This window comes from Peromyscus eremicus, chromosome 2 (assembly GCF_949786415.1).
Source record: "Peromyscus eremicus chromosome 2, PerEre_H2_v1, whole genome shotgun sequence".
NCBI lineage: Eukaryota > Metazoa > Chordata > Mammalia > Rodentia > Cricetidae > Peromyscus > Peromyscus eremicus.
Genome location: NC_081417.1, coordinates 64,959,282 through 64,979,008, shown reverse-complemented (window position 1 = coordinate 64,979,008; position 19,727 = coordinate 64,959,282). Strand labels below are relative to the sequence as shown.

Genomic DNA, 19,727 nt, shown 5'->3' with positions numbered 1-19,727 from the left:
ACAACAGACCGGAACGTCTCCTTTGGAGCATTTTCTAGTCTATCGGGTGATTACATCATTAAGCCACACATGCTACGTAGAAAAATCCTTATGAAAATTCATGAAAAAAATGTACAGCACATCATTAGCATGCAGCAGGCATGTATGCTTTTGATAGTTTTCTGCTTAAAAAAAAAAACCAAACCCCTACATGAAGTAATTAGTTGAGGTCAGGACAGTATGAGACTGGTACCAGACACTGGCAAAAATGAAAAGTACAAAAAATTGTACCTCTCTTGGTTTAGCTGAGAATAATTTACTTTATTGGAAAATGGATTCTTGAACACTGTTCATTTGAATTGAAGCAAAGTAAGAGTGTTGCTTTATTGACTTGATATTTCCAATATACATCTAACTTCCTCCCTATTGCGCTCTTGAATATACTTGAGTTTTACAAACCCATGGGTTGAAAGGTTGCAAGTGACCAATGGTAAAACCAGTAATTAGTCAAGGCCTTGCACTACCAAATGCTTATGTATTTATGCCTTCATTTTATGTAATCAAGAGTTTAAGACATTACATGGGTGTATTGTTTCTCAGTAAGCAAAAAACTGTTAAAGTAAGATGTTACTGGCATAAATTTTAGTAGTGGAGTTGCATATTTATACCATTAAAAAAACAATAGGCTATACCTAAAAGCTTTGTAAGAAGGAGCTATTAAACTGACCAGTTTCCAATCTTTCTGTGAATGATGCACTTCCCACTAAAAACCCCAACAACAAAAACAGAAAGAAAAGCTCAGAGAACAATGAACATATGCAAGACAGTAAGGAGCCCAGCAGTGCTCCCCAGTGCGCCCAATCTTCCTGGCTTAAAGAGCATCCCAATTTTCTCTAAAGGTAGCGGCATTTATTCACTGGGCCATGGCTAATTTTACATGGAATGCAAAAATGTTAGTTTAAGTTTAATTTACCACCCTATTTAAATATTTCCAATGTAGCTCTCCAACTGCAGAGCTATCCCTCCGTCTATTTTAATTTTAAAGTAAGTTAGCATAGGGCTTCCTTCTTAATCCCCAGAGACTACCTACATAGTGACACAGACACACACATTTATGACGGCAACATAAATGCTCTTCTGAAGTAATGTGCAACATTAAGTGAAAATCGTTTCCTGGAAAGATATTATAGGTATCTATATTTTATTTGCCATCTTAAACATATCTGGGTCTTTATGGCCTTATTTTAAAAATGTATTTCCTTTTTATATTTCCTGGTGCAAATGGACTGCATAAATAAGCAATGTGCTATGAGGCTTCAGACCAGCCGATAAAACCTTTCAATTTTCATGCCAGCTTCTTCTTTTGTAATTCAAATCTGCCTGGAAACTGGCAGCTCTGAAAGCTGAAACAAGCACTGCCACAAATACCTTGTAATGCTATCGACCTTGTCTGCCCATGCAGTGAGGAAGGGGTGCGCATGTGTCTGCAGCCATCCAGATAACACAACTCATTTTTTTTGGGGGGGGGGCATGAGGTGGGGATAACAGAAACCAGCCCCAGACTGCACCAAAAGCAGTCATTACCAGGCAAGCTGGAGAATAAGTCTCTTCAAAATACACAGTGCATTTAAAAACCATATAGGAGCTGAGCCACTGCTGTCATTACCAATTTTAATTTAGCTCCTTCAGTTTGCCAGCCAGATAAACTCTTTAGTGCAGTTTTTTAATCTATTTGCCACATTTATGTTTAAGATTATAGTAATATGGATAGGAGAAGGAATCACTTTTAGGGGAAATAAAGAAATAGATCCGCTTATCGGCACCCATCAGAAAGTTCATTAATCAGCTAGGCTTTGTGCCCTCTAAATTGAAAGGTTAAATAATCCTCTCAGGAATATTTCTCAGCCCCTCCGCCAATTGTCCGGAGAGGAGCTGCCATTCATAGCACACGGGATCAGTGACAGGGTGTCTTACCACTGTTTGGACCCCAAACAATGACGGACAAATGGCCTGCTTTACAAAGAAACCTTTTAGTACACAGATGGAAAGGACCACAAGCTTTGATGTAGGGGAGGGTTGAGGAGGGCGTAGAGATAGGATATAAGGGAAGGGACAGAAAAGAATACACACATGTGTGAATTCACAGATATTTTTATCGACAGGTTTACTGTGGTAGAGTGTAAGGCACGGAAATCACGTTAAATATATATCTTCCAACCACATAAAATACTTATATAAACCGCCACTGATAACTACAGATTAGAACCATAGCTCTATTGTATTTATTAGTTAATATATGGGAGCCCAAATAAACCCCAAGCTTTTCATTCTGACTGTAACACCATCTGACTTCTTCTCCTCCCAAGCCTGCTTATTCTACTGAATACTGTTAGCCATCAGCCACAAAGGCAGAAAATCTCACAGTTTTCAAGGACCTGCCCCAGGGTAGTCTTGTTTTTTTTTTTTTTTTTTTTTTTTTAAAGTTACATTTTTAAAATTTAAATTTTATTTTAAGTGTGTGGGTGTTTTGCCTGCATTTATGTCTGTGTATGCCTGATGCCCACAGAAGCCAGAAGAGGGTGATGGATCCCTTGGAACTGGAGTTACAGATAGCTCTGAGCCATCACATGGGTGCTGGGAATCAAACCCAGGTCCTCTGGACCAGACAGTGACCTTAAGCACTGAGTCATCTTTCTAGCTTTAGTCTTTTGTTTTTATAAAACATTCTGTCTTAAGTCCTTGCTTGGCTTAAAATAAGGAACCTGGACTAGGAATGCTCTTTGGCGGGCACATACCTACCACACACATCGAGAAAGTGTCTAATTTGGCATTGTGTTTTTTCTGAACCCATACAAGCGCACAGCTGGGAGACTGCAGAGCTCAGCCAGCTCTCATATTTTGTGATGCTCTCTGGCTCATTTGTGGCATCGGTCATGTGCAGGCACAAGTAGTTTTACCTGAAGTGTAAAACCCTGGTATATTTTTAGTTTCCCTTCCTATCTTATTAAAACAATCCCTTTCTTTCTTGTATAAGATACTATAATTGCTGTGAGCTGTTTGATTTCATATTATTCTCATTAGAAAGATTGATATAATTTGCTTACAAGCACAAGTCACAGGACATTGAAGTTATCAGTTAAAAACTTAATCCATGTATCTCGAAGTGATGTCATCACTTATCTTCCTCCCTCTCTCCCTTTCTTACCTCTGCTTTTTTTAATGCTGGGGATTAAACCCAGTGCTAAACATACATTGCATTTGTATGTATGATATGTACTTTACATCGTCATTTTTATAGGAAAGGAAGTAACTTAAATCTTTTGTGATCTAATCTTAAATTTTTTGCTGATTTTCAGGTAAATCAAGTTAAGAAAATAATTTGTTTGCTGTACTTAAATAAGAGTTACTCACCTAAACCGGGCGTGGTGGCGCACGCCTGTAATCTCAGCACTCATGAGGCTGAGGCAGGAGGATCTCGAGTTCCAGGCCAGCTTGGGCTATATAGCGATTCCAGGCCAGCCTGGGCTACATAGCAAGACCCTGTCTTGGGAAAAAAGAAAAAAAGAAGTTACTCACCTACATTTTTTGAAACAAGTAAGACAAGTATAAATACTAAGCAAAGGAGAACAGCTTGTGAGTATTGTAACTCCAGTAACTGTAAGAAGGAAACACGTTAGGAGACCAACAAGAGGCTGGTCCATGCTCCTCACTGCAGCAGTCTGAGTCTGGGCTAGAAACAGAGCCCATCTCAAGGTGAGGTGCCGCGGGCTTGCTGTGTGGAGCTTACCTGGTTTAACATGTAGTAAGGAGAGCTGTAAAGTACGGCAGTTACCTCACTGCACACTCATAAAGTCCTGAGAGGAGGCACTACCACTGGTTTCAGAGGGAGAACTGAGGCTCTTCCGAGTTAGACATTTTAACCACAACCTCTGTACACACTACATGAAAGAATCCAACTGGGAACCAGAGCACAGCCCTGAGCTGGCATTCTTTTCCTTATACTGTGACACAGAACATTAACTCATCGATATGCCTGCCCTTCTGTTCAAATTTCATAGCATACTTTTCTAAAAAATACGGTAGTACAACTGTAAAACAAAGGAAATGTCAGAGATCCAAGACATACAAACATGGAGACTTTATTTTATAAACAGAGTTGGCACACAGCCCCAAACTTAGTTCTCCTAATTGCAAATATCTGTATACTAGCATATTCATAGGATGTAGGTATTTAGCTGGGAATGATAGCTCATGCCTGTAATCCTAGTTCTTTGGAGGCTGAAGCAAGAGGATCAGTAGTTCAAGGCCACTCCAGGCTAGTCTCATAAAAGAAAACAAACAAAAACCTCAAGTGGGTATTTATAAGCACAGAGAGATTGCAAAATTATAAAGATGGACTTAAAATATATCTAGTAGATTCAGTTATATTTATGTGTGTACACATGTACATGCATAATATAAATAGTGTACACATACATACTTTTTTTTTTTTAAAAAGTAAAGAAAATAAAGCTGGGCATAGTAGTTTATGCCTGTAATCCAGTAATAAGAGGCCAAGGCAGGAGGAATTGCCTGTCTCAAAAACAAAACAATCTGGTGGCCTTATGAGTAATTGATGTGTGTGTTTATATGTATGAATTATTTTCACTAGTATAGATTTCTGAACACTCATATTAAATAATTCTTGTTTCTGAAAAAGGATCCATTCATATATTGGTAAACCAGTCAGTTAAAGGGAAGGTATAATTTAATCTCATATACATGCATGTATGTGGTATGTATGTATGTATGTATGTATGTATATTTGGATTACATACATATACGCATATAAATATAAGTCTTCAAGCTTTCTTTTAATTGTTCAATTCCTTATGACTTTGTAGCATTTTTCTTCATATAAATTACTGACATTACTTAAGAGCCAATCCTCAAATATCTGGAAGAAATATTTACAGATGTATAAATTCATATATAATTCCCTTGACTTTCTAATATATGAGGGAGTTAAATGACCAATGAATTTCAAGTTTGAAGTCAGATCAATCTGAGCAGTATTTCATAAATTTTTAGTCACTTAAAAAAGTGTTTTTGAAACCTTAAGTCAGTTTAACTTGTTTATTACAGAAGCAAGTGTAATAACAAAACACAGCTGCTTCAGAGACACTGCTTGTGGAGAGGTCAAGGGTACTTTCCTGATTCGTCACTCAAAGGACTGACCCACACTCTTAAAGACTATGCTCATCCTAACTGTAATTAATTAATGCAAGTAACATTGGTTTGTACACCTTATTTACATTTATTGTTGCACTGAAATATCCAGAGAAGCACATAACAGAGTCAGTTGCTTGGAATGTATTTTCAAGGAATGGCATAAATCACCTATTGTATGAAAAATGGCCACTCAAATATGCTAAAATTATACATTTTATTTCTCTGTTCTCATGTGTAGGTAACCTGACAAAATAGAAATTGCTTAACATTTCAGATGTGAAAACTATAATTTCTGGTATTAGATAGTATATGGTGGGCAAGTATAAGTTTGAAAAAATTTAGTTTAAGGGTTTATTTAAATTCACTTTCATTATAAAGTAGCATTCTTTCAAAGTGCAGAGTTCCCAGTTATAAAGAATAGTTTTCTCTGGGGTTACATGATTCATATATGTGTTTTACTAAGGAGACAGAAGAAAAAAAAATCAAAGTGTGCCATATATTAAAATATAAGCACCTAGAAATGGAATTGAATTGCTATATATTCAATTATTAACAACTCTTTCCTACAATGATTAAATATAATTCATTTGTAAGCACAAGTGAACACAGTGGGGAGGGAGAAAAAAGGATAATAAAATGTTTGAATGTAACCTTCTACCTTTCTGTTATCCTCAGGAAAAACAGTATAGAAAATGAATGAGCACAAGGATTTCTTTCAAGTTTTAAGCAGAAATAAACTTGAAGTTCATTTGGTGAGTACGTAAGTCCTCCAGCCATTATGGGACAGGTCAAAAAACACAGAGACCTTTTAAAAATCAAATGAAAAAAGAAGTTATCAACAACTATAGTAGATCTTCAGATTAAGCCAATCTTCAGATCAAATTTATTATTGGGCAGTATTATTATCTAAAAAATGAACAAAAGTATGAAAGCGAATGATGAGGTGATTACAGACACTGAGAAGTGGCAAAGCCCAGGCCTTCTCATGTCCTCCATCAACGGTACAGGCGAGGCACACCTCCCGTGCTTCACCATCACAACTGCTTGGATCTACATCATGTCACCACCATGAAGAATTCAAGTCTGTTTATGCAAGCACAAGCCTGTATAAAACAGACCTTATTGATTTCCTGTCCAAGCTAAATTACTTTTGAATTAAAATATTAAAAATCAAATATGCTAAAAAATCTCTGAAGAAATGGATACCTCATTTTCCTTCAAAGTAAGAAAACACTAATATTATTACTTCAATAAAAATAAATTATACCCAAATTTAAATTATTTTATTATATCCTTCACTCAAAAATTAAACGTGTAGATGACGTGAAGAGACACGAAAGGAAAAAAAATACGCATTACTAATGCACAGTGTCCATGCTTTTCCACTTCCTTTATAGGAAGAGCTTTAGAAAATTGCTTTTCGGTAATTGGGCAAATTATATTTATTTTAAAATGAATCTCAGTTATTGAGATTGACAATTCCAGGTTTCACCTTCTTTGGAAGTGCATTCCCTAACTGCTTTCAATGATTAGTTCTGGCATGTCAGTGAAATACTTTAAAAAAAAAAATCAGTTAATTTAACTCTTTAAATGTAGTAATTACTTTTTATATACTAAGTTAAAAAAATCTATCATAATATGACATTAATGGCAGAACAAATACTTAAAATATTAAATACTGAACTATTTCAGATAAAATTTCCATGTGAAAGATCTTCAAAAATTCTGTTACTGTTCAAATGTATTTCCTGTCTGTTACCATTGATGTCATCAATGGCATGGCTCATGCTTAGCATATACAAAGCCCTGGGTTCAGACCCAGTACCAACCAACAAACAAACAAATCCTGTTTCTTAGATACCAAGCTATTTGAAGGAACAGTGAAGCAGCCTGGTTGTGGAGCGCCTCGTAAGAACACCATCACCAAAGCACTACAGAAGGGACAGGTGCCTTTTCAAGCTCCAGACCACGAGTGCATTATTAACTTTAGCACAGTGTCAGTGTTTAGGGGGATTTTAAATAAAACTGCACCTCTGACATTTAACAGATACAGTGTTTCAACAGCAATATTTAGTTAATCAAAACACTGACACAGCAGCACTAGAGAAAAACTCCTACAATTTACATGAATATTCTTGGTTCTGGGAGTTGGCAAGGTGGATCGAACTACCAAATGAATTTATAAGAGTGTTGTTTATAATAATCTGTCAGGCCCTTAAAAACGGTACAAAATTTTTGGTTTTTTAAGTGTGAACTAGACCTCACTCTATTTTGGAATGGGCAATTCTAAAGATAATGCCCAACCAATCCTATTTTCTTAAACACACACCTGGGCTGTTTCACTCACCAACAGAAGCAAACAACCACAGGAAAGAATAAAGCCTTTGCAGTTAAACAGCATGTGGACAGTGTTCTCAAGGGTGGGCAGGTCTGCTTAGGTAGCTAAGAGTCTCCTAACATATCCAAACCAATAGGAAATTCCTTTTGAAAAATGAATAGAAAAAATTCTCCATTGAGGCTGACTTTTAAAAATGTTTTGCTTTTTATTTTAAGTTATTTTTAAAGAAAAGAAAAACAAGGCATTTTAGCATTAGGCAGTTAAAAATCGTGATTTACCCCTCCTTATACCTCAATCCCAAGATAAAGATATTTGAATGGCTGTAGCTTCAGCACCTACATTCACTTCCCTATTCTCTCCTCCTGGACCGCGCAATAGCAGTTCTAAAGTTAGCTTTCAGCCTGTTGATATTTGGAGTACCATTCTGTGGCATAGGGCATAGAATTCTCTAGATGATAAAATTCTGATTTGGTGTAAAATTCACATTGTGAAAACTCAGAAAATATACGTCTGAGTTGGTGTTTGCAGATAAGGAGAGAATGTGGGATGGGAAAACAAAATGGAATGCTGTTAACTTCAGTCTGTAAGATATACTCTGCCATTCAGTGGGTTCAGGGTCTTATTCTTGATTACTAGTAAATCCTGACCATAAGTCTTCCCTGGGCCAGAAAGAAAGCAAGGAAATTTATTTCTCTTCTCTATTGCACAGTTAATAAATATTTCCATTTTTGAAGTGTAAATTCTAAGCATTCCAAGCATTATGAATAAACATTTAAAACTTAACCCTTGTATAAAAATTACATTTACTTCCTTATTCTGAAATTTTTAGTTGAAATAAGAGGCAGAATGGTTGTAATACATTTGAAGTCCATACAAAGAGGTCCAAGCACAAAGTTAACATAAAAGGTGCATTAACCTTTTTGGTTCTTAATACATAGAGCCTCCAAATTACAATTTTCTGATTACTTTTTAAGTAAGCAGGTTAAGAATGTCTACTGCATGTCCAATTATAGCTTCTAACAGGTAAAATGTCTATTGGTTATAAAACTCTGTTGGTGCCATATTAGCCTAGGGTTTTTACTATAAGAAATGAAGGGATGGGAGAAGAGACTTTCTTTCTTGATAGGGAGTTATTTGAATGAAGAAAAAGAATACTTAGGAGTCAAGGCTGCTAAACATCTGAAAGGGGAAGTTTCAATGTAAAGAATAGGGTTATATGATTAAATCATTTAAAAACTAACTTTTTTGAGGAAGTAAAAGTATTAATTATTGCAGGAAATTATGTAATTGTTAAATAATTTTTCTCTCACATGCCTCCAGATCAACAAAGATACCACAAGGTATATATATATTTTTTATTAGTCACTGAAATGTATAAAGAAAAGCAGTAAAGCCACATGCTGTGCTGGGTATGTGCTTTAGAATCCTATTATCAGTGTGTATCTTTTGGAATGATGGACTTGCCTTTTATTAATGTATTGAACTCCAGTCTGTTAAAAAAAAAAAAAAAAGCTATTCTATTTAGGTACAATCTGCTAGAGACTTCATTTTACCTTTGATGAAATTACTGAAATAATGAACACTTCTCTTTTGTAATCTTATTTCACAGTATTTTAAGGAAGTTTTGAAATTTCACCAGTCTACTTATGTTAATTAACGTCACCATCCTTCTTACATGCTTATAAAAGAGAGGCTTTCTAGCCAGGCTGGTTTTGTAGCTGTGGAAAGTGTACTTGCTCTGGAAGTGAGCATTCAGTCTCCTCAGCTGGGAACCACACAACAGCAAGTCAAACACTCAGATGTTAACAGTTCCAAACGGAACTGTTAAATAAATCTAACCCTGAAGTACAGTTCACTGAGGTTAGAAATAGACACTTCTTGGTTATAAAAGAGAGGAACACACCACAATGACCTGTAGACTGTTCCATAGCTTCAAGCAGGCTGGTTGAAATGAATACACAGTAGCATTTCAAACCTAGTTCCTTCTGTGGCCATTGCTGTGACTGATGCTACATTCACATGTGAGGGCTACTCTGAGTCAATAGATGGCAGTCCATCGCTTAGTAAAAGGGCTGAAGATGGCTTAAAATCAGCATGCAGTTTGATTTCATTCAGTATTTAACACTGCTTAATTACAGGCAGGCATTCATATTCTTCACATACTCATAAGGCAATTTAAATAATTAGAAAATGATATATTTTAGATGGACTGATAAAGTATTTACACATTTATAAGCATACTAGTGTTATAGTTATTCTTACATAGTAATTCATTGTTTATAAAACTTGGTAGTTGTGAAGTACAATGGTTACTTCAACATTTTCTGAAAGAAAATGGTTTCCAGAATGGAAAGTTTTCAAATTGAATTTGTAATTCTTACAGATAGGATATATTATATTCTAATAAAGGTGAATTTACTTCATTTTCATTTTAAAAGATCTGTATTCTTTTTATAATTTGTTTCTGAAAAGCTAAAAAATATTCAACAAACCTTTAAGTATTTCTGTTACATTTGAAGCTAATTTTCATCCTGTAATAATAGTCACATAAAATTCTTTAGTGGAAAAGCTAAAAGAATAAAAGTCAAATCTACTATGATATTATTTAATAAAAATAATGAGTACTGCTGCACTATAATACAGAGACTCTGTGGTCTTGAGAAGTATAAGAACGATTCTGTTCTCACCAGGTTCAGGCTATAAGGGCTTAACCAATATTATGTTACCAAAGAACTGCTACAATACCACAAACATAATCCATTGACTGCATTTGTTACATGTATGTATAGACTATAGACATGTACATGACTTTTATTTAATATAACACTAAAGCTTTAAACAAGCCTACATGCAGATACTATCCCTCGCACTGTGGCCTGGACAGACAATGGGAAATGAGTCTACCTGTTGGCTCACTTTTTATTTCTAGAAGAGGAAAGCAGTATGAAGGTACATTTTTTAAAAAGTGCCTTTTCTCTTTTCTGACCTGCCTTATTATACACAAAATCCTTTACATAGTAAACCCCAACAACTATTAATAATGTTAAGTTATACAACTGTGTAATTAAAAGAAACCGTTTCTCAGCGCAATTTAACACATTGAGAATGAACAGTAAGGCAACAGCGAACTACTGACATTGTTTAAGCTGGAGAGTCAAAGTGAGCTGACTTCATAATACTGAGCATCATTTCAGTTGTTTTCTGCTTTTATTAAGACTAAAATCCTAATAAACTAGAATTAAATAATTTGACTATTAAGCATGTATTATAAAATTCAAAGAAGTCAAGAGTTTTAAGGACAGGAGAGTTGAACTGTCCTATGAGAGGTACACTTAAGTTTTTTTAATCATTTAAAAATGTATAATATCTCAGTAAAAGCAGAAAAATAATGGATGATATTGTGGGCTGTATGCTTATGGACTGTGGTAACACAATTTTCTAAAGACACTCGGTTATTACCCTGCTTTATAGTTTCTAGCATTTTTCCCCTTTAATGAATATGGTCTAAATATAAGAGCATCACGATATAATCATTCAATGATATGAGTAGTAAAAATCATTTGGAATTTTTTAAAAACAGGAAGATAAAGGACAGGCAGTGAGTAGGAGAGAGGGAAAGGTGTATTATTGCTTTCTCAGTACAAACGCTCCAGATGTTTATTATCTGGCTGCAGAAGATGCCTGTCTATATTTTATGGTCAGCAGTTCAGAGAAGGGTAAATAGGCTGGGTCCTGAGGAAAATAAAAAGGTGTTTTTACTCACCGTTAGGTGATACTGCCTCCAGATTTCTGGGCAAGCCTGGAAAATAAAAATATTGATCAGCTGGGAGCATGAAACAAGGTACTTTACAGACTGTTGGTTTTGGCATAACCCAGCATCCACCGGTGTCGGTCACAGGAAAATAAGAAGCTTAACAGAAAGGGTCTGCATTTCAGCTTCAAAAACCTGGCTAGACAGTTTAATTGAATTTTACACTGGTTTAACACACTCCCTGCCATTGTCAGGAAGCCAGTACAAAGTTTTCCTCCTCTCTTTCTTCTCAGGTTAGAAGTCTGGGGACTAAGGTGAAATAAAGAGTCATAACTCAGTTAAACTAGTACCAGGAGCAGTGGTCAAAATCCGTGGGGCACATCTTTTAAAAGAGCGCTCTGAACCCTGGCAGCACAACAGAAGGCATTTCAAGAGCAAGTGCTTCCAAGAAGTCCTCACGGGGTGATCTACTTATCTGTAATAGCTGCTGCTATCTTTGATCGAACCATTTGGTGCTAACTTAATACTTGATGAAAAAGAGAATTAAAAGAGAAAAAAGAAAACCAAACAAAAAAACAAAGTCCAAACCCTTTTCCTTAAACATCAAAATTTCACATGTTCATATTTATAGAGCAATAATCTAAAAACAAAACAGTGAAGCCTCAAAAAATTCTGTCAAAGATGAACTTGCAGTAAGCAATCAGAATAGATAACAACAAACACCAGGAAGAGACCCTTCCCTGAGTCACACGTCAATCTCCTTATGGCGAATTACGACCCTGTTGAGGAAACAGTCTCTAAGAGCACTATTTAGCTCATCAGTTGACCATCTTTGCAGAAATAGAATGTGATGACAGCAACTATGAACAGCGAAAACTCTACTGAAAATACCACATATGTGATTAGACAAGAGATAGTATAACTCAGCTGGAAAAACAAAACAAAACAAAACACATCTTATGCACTCTAACTAGCCCATTCACTTTTCTATAGAAAAGTGTGTGCATGAGAATGTTTTGTGGTCAGCTTCCCAGTTTTAATGGCATATTAATAAAATATAAAGTGTCTCAAAAAACCCATTACCTATGCCAATGATTTTTAGATAAATAACACTGACTAAAAGGAAACTGAATTTGAAAATTAAAAGCAGCTTCAGGAGGCAAAGACAATGTTAGCACCAGATAAATAATAGTTACAAAGTTGTCGGCTACAAAAGTTCTTAAGGATATATACAAACATACTTACACAAAGACCTAATATACAATATATCTTTAAATACTCATTTCCTACTTTCTAGCATAAGCTTTTTGCTGTGTACATATAATTTGAGTTGGATCACTATAGAGATAAGCAAGCAGTTATTTATACATTAGTTATGGATAGTTCTTGATTACCACAGTATCCTCAGAATAATACGGTTGAAAAATCACAATCACTGAGTTGTCATAGACTGGCAGAATGCCACTCTACCATGTGACCTTTTCTAGTGTAGTAGCAATTTAGTAATAAAAGAAAGAATTACTTGGTTTTTGAACAGTCATTTGATTGCTCTGTACACAAAGATGATGACTGATACAGAAATTTAGTAGTGAAAGACTTGAAACTTCTTTCCTTTTATTAGACAATAGCACTACAATTAAAAAAAATTCTTCCTGGCTATTTTGTAAGTACTTTTATTTAACATTCCTATGCACAGCTTCATTTTACTATTTTATACATAATACTATGTAAGGGTCAACAGAAAGCATACACATTTATTTTAAATATGAAATATAACTGCAATCATTAATCAAAATTTAGAATCCTATTTTTTATATGCTAAAGCTTTGGCAGTTGCTTCCTCCTCCTCCTCCTTTTTAATATTCCTCAGCATTATTCACATACACATAATTAAAATTTCTTACCAAACAGAATGGCAAAGTATTCAGGTTTATATATCTATTGCATGGAAAATTTAGGTGAAATAAATTCATTTCTAAAGGGAAGAAGCTAACTACTGCAACTAGAAACTCAGTTTATTTTAAAATAAGTTTTAAACTGAATGAGTAGTCAGCTCATCTAAAGTGAAAATATAATAAAGCATAAAAGTACAGTTGTATTATTATTGCCTCGGTGCTCTCCCCTTACTGGCACTTAGGTAGATGGACCCAGAGGGCGTCCTTAAGTCACACAACTGAACACACAAAGCGCACTTGTACATCTGTTTCTGCAATGTGGTACACTGTTTGCCAACTTTTGCCCAACTTGTTTTCCTCTCTATTGTATTTTGGATAATAAACATACATGAATAACTGATTGCCATTATTCACAAAATTCAAAGATGAATCAACACAGTTTGTCGTGCCAGATGAATTGAGAGTTTATATTGTGCATTTCGACCCATATTGAATTTTATCAGGTGCTAATTATTGTTTTATGAGAACAACGGCTTAGGGCATCTGTTGTTTAATTCCCACTTCCCTATTCTCAAATGCGTACATCAAAGGAAAGAAAACACTCAATCTTAAACGGCCCCTGACAGCAGACCAAGACTCAAGTGCTCAACAGACAAGGCCCTTGCCACCAGTTCTCATATTTCCACAACAATGAACAAACACAAAAACAGCACTAAGCGGCCTCTCCTCCTCCTCAGCTCCCCTTGGCCAGTTGTCTGCCTTGTACTAGAGAGAGCCCTTGAACGCAGCCCTGCTGGGAACACAGCACAGGAGAAAGGATTAGCCTTACTAACATGCTAGCATTTGCAAAAGGGAAGAAAAAAACCTCTCAGTACTGTATTTGGTATATGAATAACCAAAATGTATGAGCTGACAAGAGACCAGGACAGGCCTGTGGCTCCCCGGGAGAAAATGTAGCTGTGATGAGTGACAGGGCTTTCAGGAAATATGTTCACAATCACAGACAGTGAAGGCCATGACCTAGATCGTTTAAGAGCTTGTCTTGTCAAATTATCAAAAGCTTCTTCCTCTCTGAATAAAGAGTGACATAAGTGAGTGTCAGAAAGCTGCAGGCTGACAAGCCAAGCATACAATAACAGAATGCACGTCACATACATGCTGAACACCGCCACTGCTAGCGGCAAATCTTAATGAGAGCGCGGCCAGCCCAGGAGACTTGGGTCCCTGCTGGCACAGCTACTCATCTCACAAAAATCCTTCAGCTCCAAGTCAGTTAGGCTCTGACACGACAGCTACAATTACGAAACACAACTTTTTAACAGAATCCTCTGGTGCTTTGTCAAAGCCTCTGTTGTGAAGAGATGGCCCCTTAAGTCACTGCAGCAAAACAAAAGATTTAATAAAACAAGCAATAGTTATCGATGGTGAATAACTTAAATAGAAAAACTAAAGAGAATAATTTTGTTTAAAATTTGTTGAATGAGAAGTGATGGCAAAAATATTCCAGCTCCTGGGTTCAGCCATCACTGTAACTCTCCCATATACACAGTTATATTGTTTTAGGCACCTTCATTTCAAATAAGTGACCCTATGCTGGAGCCTGGTCAACATACTCTTCATATAATGACTCTCAAGTCATCCAACTGTCCAAATACTTGGCTAATCACTGTGTATGTATGTGATTCCTCTGACACACAATGTATTTATGTTTCCTACTGTATATACACTGAGTATAAGTGAGCTAGAATTTATCTTAGGGGAAAATTGAAGAGAATATCTAATATTTACCTTAAATTGAAATTCTACATAAAGATAGCACTAAGGTCTAAAATTATAGAAATCTACAATTAAAATTCAAGATGTTACTATTTTAAGATTGCTTACTATATTTCTACTCTGTATAAAAACTGGCTATTTTTGGTAAAGAGAAGCTATAAAACACATCAACACAAATACATGTATACATATATACATCACCTATATGTGACAATGTATACAGAATCTACATTTGTTTTCTCAGCAATCAGTATGAAAAGCCATTCACTGATCGATATCTCAAAGCTGCTTCCAAAACGAACCAGACTCCATAGAACCATCTTTTTATCCATGGTCAAATTTTAATCAGTCCCTATACTCATAATCCTTTGCAATCAGGAAAACTGACAAGCTTTTTTTTCCCCCACAAAATATTCATTTTTTTTGTAGTCTCCTAAGTTAAATGCAGTTATAAGGGCATTATAAATTACAGTTTTATTAGAAAATGTAATTGTCCTTATTTTACAGAAAAATATTTAAAATTAAACACACACAGAAAAAAACCCCAACACACTCACACATTCTCAGTTCTCTTAAGTGACATTTTCTTTTGAAAAAGATTTTTGTATAAGGAATCTCAAATGTTTCTGGAGATACTCTAAGGTTCTAGATGACTGATATAAGTTCATTTTACAAATAGTTGCTAATCTTCTAACACATGCTGTTTTTTATCTAAGGATACTGCAAGCAAAACAATAGGAGAAAATGAAGACAATGAGTCACAAGAATACAATAGTTAAAATCGACATGCCAGAACCAAATAAATGTCTGGGTTCAAATCCTGGCCCTGTACTTACTGTCTTGGGCAAATTATATACCACTGCACCACAGCTTTCTTATTTATAAAACAGGGCTCCCAGAACTCTCTCAATGGGCTGCTGTGATGGTTAGACTTGATAAGACTAATTCCTTTGAACATTGCCTACTATACAACAAATGCTCAGCTGTTATTAGTTATTACTATAGTCATTGGTACACTCTACTTTGATTGAAGCTCTATGGTTACAGACAAATGGACATCAAAATAAGGCAGCTGAGATTCCAATGGACAGTGGTCAACTCTTCTCTGTGGTCAAGCTTAGGAGGAAAACAAAGACTCACAGAAACAAATCAAAAGGAAAGGACAAACTAGATTCTATTTAGATGGAGCCACTGTGGCTCCCTTCTTCATAGTAGGAAAAAAATTGAATTGATGAGCATCTAAGACATTCAGATGAGGCCTATTTAATGTTTTCAGTTGTTCAAAAATACATAGAAGAGGATACTGGATCAGGTAATATCTAACTTTGTATCTTACAGCTAACTTCTGACAATAAAAAAATTAAAGTATTTTGGTCACTGATGAAAACCGAAACTATTCCCCACTACTCTCAAAGTGACATGTCCCTGGCTCAATTTAGTCAAACTTAGTTGATTTCTTTTCCTTACAATGTTGAAACAATAACGATCACAGCATTTTTACAAGCATTTCCTTTTTAACAGTAACCACAGATTTCCATCAGGGAAGGAGAAACTTGGAAGATAAATCCCTGCCATTCTGGAAATCTATCTAGATGGTAAGCTAGTAAACACACAATAATATGCACAGGTGAAGAGGGGTCTCCTGTTCTCCAGTATCTTCAATTTCTTTAGAACTTTCAACTTACTCAGAACTTCTATCTTTTCACTGACTTGTGGATTTATTTATTCAGTTAGTTTTTGAGACAGTTTCACTATGTAGCCTTGCCTGACCTTGGGTGCAATCCCATTCTCAGCCTCCTGAATTCTGGATTACATGTACATGCCACCATGGCCAGAACCTGCATTTCTTCTTTTTTTTAATTAATTATTTTTTTTACATTTATTTATTTCATGTGCATGAGTGTTTTGAGAGCATGCATGTATGTACACTATATTCATAGCTGGTGCCTGATGACTCCTTGGAGCTGCAGCTACAGATGGTTATGAGCCACCATGTTGGTGCTGGGAATTGATTTCAGGTCTTCTGCAAAAACAAGTGCTCTTAACCACTGTACTCTCTCTGCATTCCCGCTATTTCTTTCTAACACAACCGTTTACATTTATTTACTATCTGTGCACATGTATGCATGCATGTGGACATCAGAGGACAACTTGTTGAGGTTGGTTTTGCCCTTCTTCCATGTAGCTTCTGGGGATCAAACTCAAGTCATAAGGCTTGGTGGCAAGTACCCTTACTTGTTAAGCCATCTCACCAGCCTAGACCCTCCATGTTTTAAAGACTGACATTCCTATACTTGAACAGCAACAAAAACTTAGGGTGATGGTATCCCTTCAATCTTAACTGTCATGAACTCTCTGATAGTGCCCAATGAACAGTGAATTTGACATTTATTATTTATATTTACATATATAAAATAAACAGCATCTTAAGCGACAAAACCTATTTTTTTAATTAGAAATAACATTAAGTTATTTCTTCATGATCATGTTCTATCATTCAGTTTTAGTTATGCAAATATCATAGAATTCTTCTGTGGAAATTTCTTTTTTTCTCAAGATTTCCATAGTGTCCAGGGTATGTCATATACTTTTCGTCCAGAGTTGTGCTATCTGATGCCGTCACCACTGTCATGTAAAACCCATCTTAAACAAGTCACACAGGGACAGGGAGACGGCTCAGCTAGTGGAGTGCTTGCTGTGTAAGCACGAAGGCCTGAGTTCGGATCCCAGTACCCCCCTGGAACCCCTGTGAGAAGCAGGGCGAGGTGGCCCACGCTTGTAATCCCAGTGTTGGGGAGGCAGAGACAAGAGGAGCTTTGGAGCCTGTTGGCCAGCTAGTCTAGCCAAACCAGGAAGCCCTAGGGAGAAGTGGCTGAAGAAGACACTTGACATTCACACACACACACACACACACACACACACACACGCACGCACACACGCACGCACGCACGCACACATGAAAGTACTGAACATTCATTGGAAACACAGAAAATACAGGCAACCAAAAGTAAATTAACTATAGTTATATCACTTGAGAACTACTGCAAGTATTTAATCCTAAATATTTTTCTATACACAAGCAATAAATGACTGAAAAGCAATTTGGAAAAAAAAATATCATTTGGTACAATTCCAATAAAAAATATGTGTAAATCTGAATAAGCAACATGTACATATAGAAAATCTTAAAAATTCTTATAACAGAAACCAAAGAAGCCCAGAATAAGTAGTAAGACATACAGTATTTATGGGTTAGAATAGTCAATATAGTAGAGTTAACAGTCCCTACTGTTGGCCAGACGTGGTGGGGCATGCCTTTAATCCCAGCACTAGGGAGGCAAGGCAGGCGGATCTCTGTGAGTTTGAGGCCAGCCTGGGCTACCGAGTGAGTTCCAGGATAGGCACCAACACTACACAGAGAAACCCTGTCTTGAAAAACAAACAAACAAACAAACAAACAAATAAAAAAAACCCCAAAAACCAGTCCCTACTGTCTGTCATCAATAGATTGAGCTCAATAATCAAAATCCCCCCAGGATTTATCACAGGTAAACAAAGCTAACTTTATAATCATTTGGAAAGAGAAAGGAAATAGAATTAGAGAAAAAAAATAAAGTTTTCAGAAACCATATTTACTACCTGGATTTAAGATTGTGGGGCCAAAGTAATCAAGTTAGGTACTAGTATTGTGGGAAATTAGAAATCAGTACCACAGAATAAAGTCTAGGAATCAATTCACATAAGTGTGGTTATGTAATCTTTAACAAACATGCAAAGTATGGACTTCAATGAATGGTGAAAATGAACTCATACCTACGTAAAGACCAACTTAAAATGGACCCGCAATCAGAATATGAAACATTAAACTGTAAAATGTATGAAAGAACACACAGGACGAAATTTTTATTGGCTAAAGTTGGGTAAAGAGTTCTTAGAAATGGCACCAAAAACATAAGCCATAAAAGGAAAGACTGGTAAGTTGTACTTCAAATTTACAAATGTGTCAGTCAAAGAACAACTTGGAGAGTAAAAAGATAAGCTGTTGATTGGGAAAAATACTTCTGAATCATATAGGAAATAAGAGTTATATCTAAAATAATAATGAGATAATAAGTACCACAATTAAAAGTGGGAAGGGATCTAGACACTTTGTCAATGAAAACATAAGGATAAAAATGAACACACAAAAGAGTATTCAGCAGTGCTAGTCACTACGCAGACACAAACCAAAACACAACAAGAGCAGGACTGCACATCTGTTAGAATGGCTAAAAACACTCAACAGCAGTAAATGCTGGTTACTGCCTATATTATTCCCAAAGTACTTATGACTTACGGTGTTTATAAGGAATAGAATAGTGCACATTACACCTTGACTATATAAGATAGAGTGAATACAAGTCATTATAAAATAGGAAATAAAGAACAAGAGAAATTACAACATATCTATGATTCTTGACAAAATACCACCACCTAGCCTGGGCCGACGGCTTACCATTGAGCTGTGTTAGCAATCCTAATTGGCATATTTTACTAGGAGATAGGTTCTCCCTAAGTTGCCCCGACTGGACTTGAACTTGGTGATCCTTCTGCTTCAGCCTCCTGAGTAGCTGGGATTACAGGCAATCTAACATTTGCATAGCAGTCCAGTCAGCTCTTACACAGCCTTGATAGACTAAGGTTGGCTGTTTGAAAGCCTTAGGCTTTTACTCTGTAACTGTATATTGCAATGCTGAGAGAGGTTCACCTTTAAATTCCTCTGTCTGGGTGTAAGTTT

The 19,727-nt window shown here is 36.0% G+C and overlaps 1 protein-coding gene across 3 annotated transcripts in view; it reads right to left on the bottom strand.

Moving 5' to 3' along the window:
• The window catches only part of Zcchc7 (zinc finger CCHC-type containing 7), a 190,816-nt gene that overhangs the window by 12,972 nt on the left and 158,117 nt on the right, over positions 1 to 19,727 (bottom strand). For all 3 annotated transcript variants that reach the window (XM_059254261.1, XM_059254263.1, XM_059254262.1), the window contains exon 6: positions 11,292 to 11,327. In XM_059254261.1, coding sequence (XP_059110244.1) covers positions 11,292 to 11,327 — 36 coding nt within the window. The remainder of the gene's footprint in view (positions 1 to 11,291; positions 11,328 to 19,727) is intronic.